General features: G+C 32.2%; 1 protein-coding gene across 4 annotated transcripts in view; it reads left to right on the top strand.

Annotated features, from left to right (window-relative positions):
* Window positions 1-12,734, top strand: part of LOC136036070 (ubiquitin carboxyl-terminal hydrolase 47-like) — a 136,168-nt gene that overhangs the window by 101,346 nt on the left and 22,088 nt on the right. For all 4 annotated transcript variants that reach the window (XM_065718030.1, XM_065718031.1, XM_065718029.1 and 1 more), the window contains 3 exons: window positions 1,284-1,390; window positions 3,534-3,772; window positions 9,183-9,358. In XM_065718030.1, coding sequence (XP_065574102.1) covers window positions 1,284-1,390; window positions 3,534-3,772; window positions 9,183-9,358 — 522 coding nt within the window. The remainder of the gene's footprint in view (window positions 1-1,283; window positions 1,391-3,533; window positions 3,773-9,182; window positions 9,359-12,734) is intronic.

The following is a 12,734-nucleotide window of genomic DNA, read 5'->3' as shown; positions in this document are numbered from 1 at the left end:
TTTGTTTATATTAGTGAAGACCCTTTTAAACAAAGGCCGATCAATCTTTGAGGTTTTCATTACAATAGTATTATACATTGAAATTAATAAAAAAATTATTTGGCAAGCACGTCAATATGTTTCCCTTGCACCATGCGGGATTGAACCTGAGAACCCCCAATTGGTAGGCCTTGTTACTTCCACTACACTGGCACAAGGGTAATCTGTATCATTATTTTAAAAGGTTATGTTTATTGGAATAATCATTATCTGTTGGCTTAAAGCTCCACTCTTCAATTATGTCCATGGATAGTAAACATAGTTTCTTTTGTAAGTATTTGTTGCTGAAATTATAATTGCAATTGGATTGTTTTTGGATAACAAAGGAGAGAAACTTAAGAGAAAGTAACTTTACAGAAAAAAAATGAACATAAATTATTACAAACGGGATTTTAACTACTAAATATCTTTTATAAATACTATCTATTTAAAGAGACAGTAATAGTGTATATATTTACTTATTTTTTCTAGAAAATGGCTCCAAGTTTTTTTGGAATATATAGGTTAATTGTAACAATAAATCGGTCGTCTCCCTGGATATAATTTCCATGATCAAAATTGTTAAACGTCACTAGAAGACAGTCTTCAGTGTGATGCTTAATCATCTACCTGGTCGTATTTGCAAAGGACTTTATTAAGAACGAGATCTGATCATTGTTTACTAACATCGAAAAGAGGATTCAAGACAAATTGGATTAGCTGCAAAAGCTAAAAAAATAAAAAAAAATTGAAAAAAGGTAAAAAACTAAAAAAGAAAATCTTTTTATTCCTTGGTGGTATAGTTTATCAATGCCCTTTTTTATTTTACTTGCGGTTTCATCGTCTGTTACGACATTATTTTTACATAGATAAAAGTTTCGGCACGTAGATAAGATACGGGGAATGATATTGTTGCTGAAGTAGGCTTGTCTTTTTCTTGCCTTCTTTTGAATGTTGATACCAGAAAGATAATGATAGGATCTATCAATGGGTAACATGTTACTAGCAGCAGAAGCATCAAGTTGGCCTTTTTCATCAACTAAGAGTTTTGGTTCGTATTCTCTTTTCAGGGGGGGGGGGCTTCAGAAATATTTTGAAGTTGCTTAGAATCTTTACAAAGCACGAAGGGAAAGTGTCAAGAATGTTCAGTAGTAGGCCATTGTAAGGCTCCTAATATCAGCCACGAGATAGGAAAGATCCAATTTTGATTCGAATGGAAAAGATCGAAGTTTTTTAGTTTTTTCTTATTCAATTGTATTTTCCAGAAATCCTTGATCGTGATTCAATTCCAAGTCTTTCCAAGTATCATGCCTCTGCATCTGCTTCAAATTTAGATTATAATAGCGGTGTTCTTCCATGTGCAAGCCCACAGGTAGGCATGTCTGTTTTTTTTTATATTATGTTGAACGTATATGGTAGATACTGTTAACAAATAATATTTTTAGAAAATGCTAATGCTTTCTAAGGCTTATTGGTACTCTATCGTGCTAATATAAGATTTTTGAGATTGCCTATTTTGGTTGACCTGGGATTCATAGTAAATAAAATCAAATAGATGCAATATCTATTGAGCTTAATTAGTTGAATAAATTGCGTTCTTTAAAAACGGAAAGTGAAATGGACCGTTTCAAATTGACTTTTCATAAAAATATAAAGTAGTTGGTAATTTAAAAGCATTTTAGTTAACCTGGAGAATTCCGGTTTGTTGAGTAGCCTATTCAGAGGTCATAATAACAATCATATTTTCCTCCCAAGTTTCCTTGCCTTGGAATGCAGGGAGAGGGAGGTAGGGAGGGAGTGATGAAAATAAAATACAATTTGAAAAAAAACCACATTAAAACAAAAAAGAATGGCCAACTGTCGTTTGCGAATCAATACCAGGCATAAATTGTCTCAAAGAAGTCTTGTGATGGTATTTTGCGGATCTGCTATGGAACTAGTCATAAACACTAAATAAAATGATGTATTGAAAAACAAAATTTTTGAAAGGTTCTAAACAGTAGAAGGATGTCAATCTGTTGTTGTTAGTACTTCTTGGCTATCTACTCTTTATATACGTTACGTATATCCAATCAAAATATCACAACCTGCTTATAACTTAGTGAAGATTCAGGGAAGAAAATTTTTCTAGCTCTCGCGGGTACTGTAAAACTTTTGACGGTACTGTAGCTTCTTCTTATCCAATCATTTTCCTTTTTCTTCACACTTTTAACATGTAAATACTCAAACTTTTGGCTGAGGGTACAATACAACGAATAAATGCTTGGCATTTTAAATCTAAAATTTTAACACAAATAAAAGGCAGTACAACAAATTCTTTCTTTCTTGTTCAAATCAAAACACAAAACGTTTGAACATAAAACATAAAATGCTATTCAAAATTAAAATTCTTTATAAAACGGCCTAAAAAGCTAACAGACACCTGTGTAGCCCATCTGGGCTTGTTGGGCAAATCGTAGCGCTCAGTGAAGGGTAAAAGCACCGAAATATTTAATACAAAGGGACCTTAAAGTCTGTCGTGGGTATTATACTTCTGACAGAGCATCACTATGTGCCTCATGTTCTCTTGAGCACCACATCACTCACACCAGGGAACCTACATGCCTCGACTTGAATAATGGATTCCTTGTCCTTGCATGGCCAGTTCTAAGGCGGAAAATTGTCACTGCTATTTTACTATCTAACTGACAAAGATCATTCAGAAGGCATTCTGTCATGAATGACCGCGGATAGCGGGAAGTAAATCGAGCCTTTTCAAGAAGAAAGAGAAGAAAATTGAAAGGTAGATAACGATGTAAATCCCATTTCGTATAGATGACAAAATGTATACTGAATATGTACATTCAGTAATAAAAAGGTTACAATCTCATGCACAGAATTTATATATTATTTTATAGCATAATATTGCATAAGTAATATGATAGAATAAAATAATATAAGTATAGTAGTATAAAATAATCAAAGAATACAGTTCAATTTTTTTTCTGTGTATGGTTCTTGTTATTAATTGTTTTTATAAATTGTAAAAAGCTTTGTAATTATAAAATGTTTTTGGCTGGTCTTAAATACTTCTAAAAACTTCTATTTTAGTCTTGCAATTTTAACTTTGTATAAACTAAATTTAATTCAAGTTCATATAAGTTAAAGTTAAGTTAAAACCAAATATTTAAATTAGTATGAATATAGTTTTAGTTAATATAACGTAATAAAAGTTGAATTTAGGTGAATAACATATATTTAATTTAGGTGAATATAAGCTGAATTTAAGTAAATACGAATTTAAATAGTTATCTAGATTCATCTGTAGGGAATTCAGACAATAAAAACAAACGGAGGGAAAGAACGGAAGGAGAACACTGCTTTTGTAGTGTTTCTGCAACACCTACACCTTGAGGTTAAAGTCTAACCCTTTTTTTTACTATATTGTTTAGTTATGCAAAGCCCATGAATTATGTCAATTTCTCCGATTTTCCAGAATGCTTTGTTCGAATAAAAACTATGACATTTTATTTCAGGACTATCTTGTTACAGAGGGCCCACCTCTGACACGATGGCAACCCCGAGAGGGAGAATTAACCTCTGATGAAGAGGTAGGCAATATTTCTCTGGGCTCAATGTCCCCACAGCCAGCTTCCCCCTTGAACGCAGAAGATTATGATTTGATTGATGTCGATCAAGACGTGAGTAGTGACAGGCGATTTGAAACTGGTGAACATTCAGCCAGTGAAGATAGCAGTCTAACCGATTCAGACAGGTAGAGCTGAATTGGAATATTTGCCTGATTAAGGGATTTTTGTGTCAGTAGCTGTGAGCATTGGCGTGTATGGGCAAACGTGACATAAATCGATAATTTTAGGCCAACTTTTATCTGAGGGGTTTTTCTCTTGGTTTAAGGGACAAGTCTGCCCCCGTCCTAATGTACTGATATTGCTGTGAGGTGTATTTGTGATATTTTTAGGGATTTTAACTCCCAAGTTCTTAGATACAACTTTGGAAAATATGCTTGACCTTCGATAAATAAAAAGAAAATTTTTTAAACCTTTAAGAATTTTTGACAAAAAAAAATCAGTAGTTTCGGCGAAACAAACCTAGCAAAATTTGTTGTGAATTAATTCCTGCTCTTCAATTTTTTTTAAAAGTAAAGAATTACTATTGGATTTTCTCATAGTCTGCTCCCCTCCCCCCCTCCAATATAAACAAACAAAAGGAAACCTATTGTTTCTTGAATCAATAGTGTTCACTAAAACTTAATTAGAATTGAGGGTTTGGGGGGGGGGCATATTCTTCTAGAAAGTTAAGCAAATTAAACGTATCAATTTATTAGAAACTATAGAAATGCTGCAGAAGTTTTGGGTTGGGAGATGGACCTGGATCTTGATATTTGGCTTTAAAAAGAACCTTTTTAAATATACAGTACTCTATGTCTCTCTGGAAAACTTTTTGGTTTCTCAATCCGAGAATTTGGTGGTATTCACATATGTATTCAATAAGATTAATTTAATTGTATTTTTTAACCAAAATCTAGTTGGTCGATCATATACCATATAGTTCCTATAGTCCCTATGCCATATAGTCCCTATGCACAGCACATAACCATAACCATATATATCCCTATACATATACATACCAATATAGTCCCTATGCACAGCGAATGGTTGTTAAATATGTTAATTTTTCAATTATTGAATGTTACAAATTTAATGACAATTCAGTTTGTAAAATTTAAGTCATTTGGGTAAAAATAAAACTAAATAAAAATATGAGCCATCAAACAAACCAAGCACTGCTCCAGAAATGTAATTTAAAAAATAATGGAAAATTGTAGCCAGTTATGCTTGTGATCAAAAATGATCACAAAAATATGATTAAAATAAATGTGAAGATAAAAAATATGTGATCAAAAATATGATTAAAAAGTTCAGTGACTTTTGAAGGCACTGCCCAAGTCTTTTTGGATTGTCCTGTTTCAAAATATAAGAATTGAATAGTATAAGAACTATAAATATATTTACTATAAATATATGTAATATAGTAAATGGGAATATAGTAATGGTATAGTGCTATAGTAATATAGTAAATGGTTGAATTTGTGTATTGGTTGAGATGTGTTGCAGCTGGTTATGAATGGAGCTGTGGTTTAAAAATGTTTTATTTTCTTTTAAAGCCAGAATGAATCAATCACAATTTTCTCAAATGTTTATTATTCTTAGATTTGCCAAAAAGTTGTTGTAACTAGAATCGCAAATTATTGCTTGCTAGTTCTATACACTTCTGACTGACAGTTTTTTGTTGTTTCTTTGGGGGGGGGGGACTTTTGTTTTTTGGGTTATATTCAACCTTGCCTTAAATCTGCTATATTTGAAAGGTTTTGCATATTGCCACATTTAAGGTGAACGTTCCAGAAATCTGTAAACTTTGAAAGTAGTGAAATAGGAAAACCTTTGCAAATCAGATAAGATAGGTTCAGTGAGAAATGAGGATTTTTTTTTGTATTTAGCATGAAAGTTATGCTAAATAGTTATGACGTGCCCAGTGACGTCAATTTTTTAAATTTTGAAATTTGGATTATCCTGTTTCAAAATATAAGAATTGAATAGTATTGAGTAGTATAAGAACTAAGAACTATAAATATATAGTAAATGGTTGAATTTGTGTATTGGTTGAGATGTTTTGCAGCTGGTTGTGAATGGAGCTTTGGTTTAAAAATGTTTGATTTTCTTTTAAATCCAGGATGAACCAATCACAATTGTCTCAAATGTTTATTGTTCTCAGATTTGCCAGAAAGTTGTTGTAACTAGAATCGCAAATTATTGCTTGCTAGTTGTATGCACTTCTGACTGACAGTTTTATCTTGTCTTTTTTTGGAGGGGGGGGGGGGACTTTTTTGGGTTTTATTCAACCTTGCCTTAAATCTGCTATATTTGAAATGTTTTGCATAATGCCACATTTAAGGTGAACTTTCCAGAAATCAGATAAGATAGGGTCATTGAGGAATGGGGATTCGTTTTTGTATTTAGCAAGAAAGTTATGCCAAAAAAATTATTAAGAAACAGAGCTGTGCCCATTGACGTCAATTTTTGAAGTTTTCGGGAGGGGGCAAAATATACTTTTCAAAATGGGGAGGGGGAATTCCAAAAGAAGGCATTTTTCTATGAAAGTACCCTAAAAAGGTTTTTTTTTAATCTGGAGGTAATCCAAAGGGAATATGCCTCCCCCTTCAATTGACGCCATTGGCTTTCCCTGTCAATAAAGGAAAGAACGATTAACTCTAAAGGTTAACCTTTTTAACCTTTTAAACATGATGAAGAAAAGAAAAACAAGGAAACATGTTGTTCGTAGAAAATAGTGATTTCCTAATTTGAACCCAGTGTAAACACTTGAGGAATAAAGCAAAGACACTAACCTTCCAGTATATTTACAATTACATTTGAATCGAAAAAGTACGACTGGCATTACATTTTTTTTTTTTTTTTTTTTTTTTTTTTTTTTTTTTTTTTCTAATTATTGCTTTTCTTTCGTTTTCTGTGTTTGTACTCCGCTGTTTACATTTTTGTTATTAGTGGGTTGTTAACAATAGGTATATATATATATATATATATATATATATATATATATATATATATATATATATATATATATATATATATATATATATATATATATATGTATATATATATATATATATATATATATATATATATGTATATATATATATATATATATATATATATATATATATATATATATATATATATATATATATATATATATATATATATATATATAGATATATATATATATATATATATATATATATATATATATATATATATAAATATATATAAATATTATCATCCAATAATTAAAATAGTACATTGGATTTATCCATTGTAGCTTAGCATCATCCGGGTTTGAATTATGCTTTTAAAACAAATTCAATAAATATGCTTATTAAATTAACATGTAATTAAATTTTGACCCGCAGCTGCATTTTTGAAAAAAGAAGAGAAAACTAATGTAAAAAGAAAATGAACAATTGAAAATTTTCAATTTCGTTTTGAAATCAACAAAAACAAGATAATTTATGTAAGACATGTTTTATTAAGATATATTGCATTAACTTATAGTTATTAGTAACTATATTTATTTATTAACTTATATTTATATAGGTTGTAACGGCTTTTGTTTGGGGATATTTTTCCGTAAGCGACGCATAGGCTACTCACGGCTTGATTCACTAGGGATGAACAGTTAGTGGAAAGTGTTGGGCCGAAACACAGACCAAGCCAACTAACTAAAGAAGAACATGGCAGAATTGCAGTCCCAGCAACGAATGGAGCGACCGCATAAGGGCTATTAAAACAAATAAACTCGCATTTAGACGCATTAACTGACAGTCCAATCTTAGATAGTTCATTGATTAAAATAGTAAAATTAGAAAGTAATCCACGGCGAGTCTGGGCAGCAAGAGGAACGTCATCTGCATATGCAATAGAAGACAAACCAATAATACCGTAAAAAACAGAACCTCTAAGGGGACGCAGGCACTATGCAAGCACGCATTTAAATATATTACGAGACAATACGGCACCTTGCCGAACTCCCTTATTAATTTTTAACGGGTCAGATATTTGGCCATTCCATGTAACTTGAATTTTAGACTTTGAATACCAAGAAGACAATAAACTTAGTACGGAAGGATTAACACCTGAAGACGCAAGGGAAAATAGAGCCTGAGAGTGCACAATATTGTCGAAAGCTCCAGAAATATCAACAGTAAGACAGTATAAAGACATTTTAGTTTTTACGGCATCTTTCATGAGCCGGCTTAAAACATGATGTGCATGGGAGCAACCGAAACGTTTCCGAAAACAAAATTGAAAAGGCATAAAATCACAATTTGACACAATTTCTGGTAGTAACAAATGTTCAAGCAACTTACTTAAAAAACATGATACTGTAATGGGACAATAATTTACACATGACGTGGGGTCCTTGCCTCGCTTTTGAAGAGCAAGACTGGAAAAATATTTGTAGATGGTTAAGTAGAGCAGGACAATCATAAGCAAAAAATCGGTAAGAAAGTCCGTCACCATCAAGGCTATTTGAACGCTTAATTTTTCTTAAAGCCCGGCGAATTTCAGATATTGCTACAGGCTGGACATGAGCCTGCAGAAGACGGTATGGTAAAAGCGGTTTAAGCAACTTATAACAAAAAGACAGAAGAAAACTATTAAATACACTGAACACACGCTTATAATGATCAACAAAATTAGCTAGCTGGAGACAAGATAGGGTAGATGGGGAACATATCTCACTATTAATAACCTTGTTCCAGGAGGCCTTATCGGTGGGGCCTGGCCATGCATTCAAGCGTGCTCTCTTCAAACTGGCCTTATATTGAAGTTTACACTTTTGTTTCACAGAGAAAACAGCTCCGGACGATGGTCGATCACATGATATCCACATACGTAGCCAAAATTTGGCTTTTTACTTAGAACGTTTTACTTCAGGATCAACGTTCCAATTAGCCTTTCTTGTACCAATCCAAACTTTATCCACAGGCACTGCTGCTTTGGAAGCTGATTTAAGGCAATGGACAATTTGATAATAATAGCAATTTAGGTCAGCTCTACTTGAAGGCAAGGAAACTGAAGTTTGCAGCAGGTGATATGGCACTTTTATGGTCGACAGTAAAGCAGTTAGCATAGCAAGGTATAGTGGGACATTAGCACGATCCCAGTTCAACTTCATATGCCACTTCGGCTGAGCCGAAAGTGTTTTGCCAGATAGCTCACAGGACAAATTACAGCTAAGAATAAGGTGTTTGTCATCAATCTTCTCTTTGTCCACCTGACAATCGATGATATTAAGCTGGAACTGGAAGAGATCACGTGATCCAGGTTCGATTTTGAACAGCCTCTGTTATGAATATACGTGAATGGGAGGCTCTTAACTGCGACGTGATATATACCTGCTTTGGCTGTTGTTTTTTCACTGTCTGAAAATTATCCTCGTTTTTTTTTGTGAAATGGGCTTAGCACCTTGTTGAAATATCTGCTCTAACTTTTTGATTCTTCACCGGCTAAAACTTACCCTCATTTTTTTTCCCTTCTACTCTTCGTAGTTTTATCATATGTTTCATGTACACCATGATTTTTTAGGACTTTGATGGGAGATCCTCCGGAAGATGGCATCGCAAGACCACCGTCACCTCAGATGTCCTCGCCAAGTAGCTCTCACTTTAAAATTGACCAGGTGTGTATTCAATATATTTTTTTCATTTCTAACCTATCAAATACTAAACAGACGGAGTACAAAAGAGAGGAAAAACAGATCGGTAATTAAAACAGGTAATACATATAACGAGTTTAAAATATTAAAATAAATAAATAAAAATAAATAAACATAAATAAAAATAGAAACACTAAACATATTTACATAGAAACTACTTCAGACAACCGTTTGTCTTGTTTTCAAGTACATTAATATGCAGTTTTAATTTACTTACTTTTCAGTATCTGAAAAGAAGTAACTATTGAATAACTCCAATTGTCAAATGATTGAATAATTGAAAATGAATGCTTGTAGTTTGCACTATATCCTGGGTCGAGTATCTACCAATTTATTTTAAAGTCAGAGACAACGCTATAGCGTTGCCTATGCTCAGGAACCATATAGTTACAATGTTTTATTTTTTGCCAGAATCACTTCATATGGAAGAGGTAATCGTATAAACTTCAGAGGGGGCTTCTACAATAGAGGAAAATCAGAACTGTAATCAAAACAAGTAATAATTATTACGGGTTTAAACACTGTACGTTGAAACTCTAAACATAAATTCAAATAGAAAGATGATAAACATCGCTGTAAGAGGGGGTGGGTCGCAAGACCCCTGTCACCTCAGATGTTCTCATCAAGTAGCTTTCATGTAAAATTAACTAGGTGTGTATTCAATATTTCCGTAAAATAATACAAACAGTACAAAAAGACGGATTACAATAGAGGAAAAGTCACAACAATAATCAAAACTAGTAATAAGTATTACGGGTTCAAAGATGAAAAATAGAAACTTAAACATAGAAACACCTGACATAAAAGATAGAAACACTAAAACTAGTCACATAGAAACTATTTCTGGCATCGCTGTAAGAGGGGGTAGAAAACACAAGGGTCGCTCAAACAGAACAGTAAGTATATTTTTTTTTAATGCCGAAAAACGTTAACGTAAAGAGCAAGGTGTTGAGGGGGCGACTCCCGTTGAATATGTAATAATTAATGTTCTTTTTTATTTTTAATATCGCTCCTTACTTTTAGCTGATAAAATGTGTTGTTTTTTTTAAATTTGATCTAAGAAAGGGGTGTCACGGATTTTAACTGATTTAAGGGTATGTTTGAAATAAATTTTGACGGATCTGTTTTTCAGTCGGCTATTTTATTTCTGTAGAATTTCATATTTATGGATTAATGCTGAGTTTTGCGTCTATTTGGGCTAGTGATTAAATATTTAAGAATTTCGAATATACTTTGTTTGCTAGTGTGAAAATCCTCCAAAATGGTGCAGTGCACAGGATATCTGAGAGAATTGTAAAATTGTGAAGTTTAGCAAGGTTCAGTTTTTTATTTCTGAGTTCTGAATAACTTTTTTTATTCTATTAGTGTGAGAAATCTGAAGTAAAGGGGTTCACTTTAGAGGTTGCATACTGGGATTTTTTTTTATTTATTTTTTTGTACTATTATTTGTACGCCGTGTGTAGAAAGACTATATTGAAGTTTGGAGTTGCTTGGAGAAAAATAAAATTGGACAAGAAAATAAAAAGAAAAAAATAAGACTTTTTACAAGTGAAAACCTTCTATTATATTGGATATGGCAAACTTCATGCCCTAGCCTGAAGGGTGTCCTTTACATTTTTCATAATTTGAAAAGAGACAAATTAAGATTTTTCGTGGAATTCAATAATAAAAATCCATGGACAATACGTAATTTTGCTGAATATGGTTGGTTTACCTTGGTATGTAATGCATAAAATTTTTCGAACTAGAGCTTGAATATTTTTGTTCTAATCAAATCGTGGTCTTTTCTACACGAAGTGAATCCTCATCTATGAATGTGAATAGTGGATTAAGTAATCATCAAATATTCTTTGGGAGGCATTATGATATGATATATTTATTTATAAACGACAACAATTTACATACAAAAATCAATATTCACCGAAAACCAAACGGTTACCATGAGGTGAATCAGGTGAAAAGTCATACATAAAACATAATTTAAATTCACTATTATAAGAAAGAAAGAAAGAAAAGCAAAAAAAAAATAACGCTAAGGGGACTGCAACTATATACCATACTGCGGGGTCACACTCACCAACCAGCAAACAATCACAATTCAAATCGAACCAAATCAAATAAATGACTTTCGGAAAAATTAAGATACACCCTATGGTTGTTGTCACATCGATATGAGGTAGACTTGTGATTTATTATTATTGAATTTTTAAGGTAAGTTCAGACAACCTGGTAGAACGGTATTTCAACCCGTAAAAGCTGACAAGACCATTAAAAAAATAATAATGAAATAAAATGTTAAAATTTCAATAAAAAAAGAAATTGATCAAATTAATTGTTTGTGGCCTGAACAAAGGTTTTTATAGATTGAACGCCCTTTTTCTATTGTGTTTGGTTAAATTAGAATAGGTTCCCATTCAATGAATCTTTTATTTTATGCAAAGATCATTACATTTTGGTGAAGATAACTAATAAAGATACGTGTGTTATCTCAGTTATAAAACTTTCCTTTATTGTAAATGGTATACATTTATTCTTTTGTTCTTTTATCATCTATACGTAGTCCTTTGAATAATTTCCCATTAGGATTCTTTCAATTATATTCAATGGAAGTTCACTGACTTACCTAACCTTATCGAACTTAGTTAAACAGAAAGACCCATCTAGACATATAAAATGCAAATGATTTTGGTAAATTATTTCTCACTATGTGATTTTTAAACACTATGATATGGGCTATCTGAAAACCCTACGAATTATTTGATTTGTCTGAATGGTATACAGACTGACCTATCTGTGAGAATAGTTTCCGTCTCAAGGTTGTATCCAGAAAGGGGGTTTGACCCACCCCCCTTAAATGTTTGTCTGACTCGTGAAAACGTAACAAAAATTAATATCAACACATTTTCGATGGTTTTTTTAAGTTTTTCTTCACCCCCCCCCCCTAAAAAAATAATAATCCCATATAAGTTCTTGGTCTGTCTACACGATAATTTTTAACGATTCAGATTCGGTTTACGGGCTTGTTAACTTGAAATTTTTAATAGACTGAATAAAAGAAAAAGCGAAGAACAGCTATGATTAACGGTAATAAGTACCTTTTATAACCATTTTTATTTTTATTACCATTTCCGCTGGTTCTTATTTCGTTGAAAATACTCGATACCTGATTTATACAAAAATGCATAAACAAACAGAGAAATCAAGCTTTCATTCAGCGTCTCGTTTTTCCTTCTGTTTTTTAATTCAGCTGCTTTAATTTTCCATGATTTGAATTTGTTTTATTCAGCATTTTTACCTTCATAAAGTTATCCAATCTTTTGTTCTTCTTTTTAAATGTGTGAATTTTATGTTTTATCAGCTTGCTCACAGGCAGATGGGGAAGTCTTGCTTAAGATTGGTCTGATAATCAAATCAGGGAAATT

The sequence above is a fragment of the Artemia franciscana genome, chromosome 15 (assembly GCF_032884065.1).
Source record: "Artemia franciscana chromosome 15, ASM3288406v1, whole genome shotgun sequence".
NCBI lineage: Eukaryota > Metazoa > Arthropoda > Branchiopoda > Anostraca > Artemiidae > Artemia > Artemia franciscana.
This window is presented reverse-complemented; position numbering and strand designations above follow the sequence as displayed.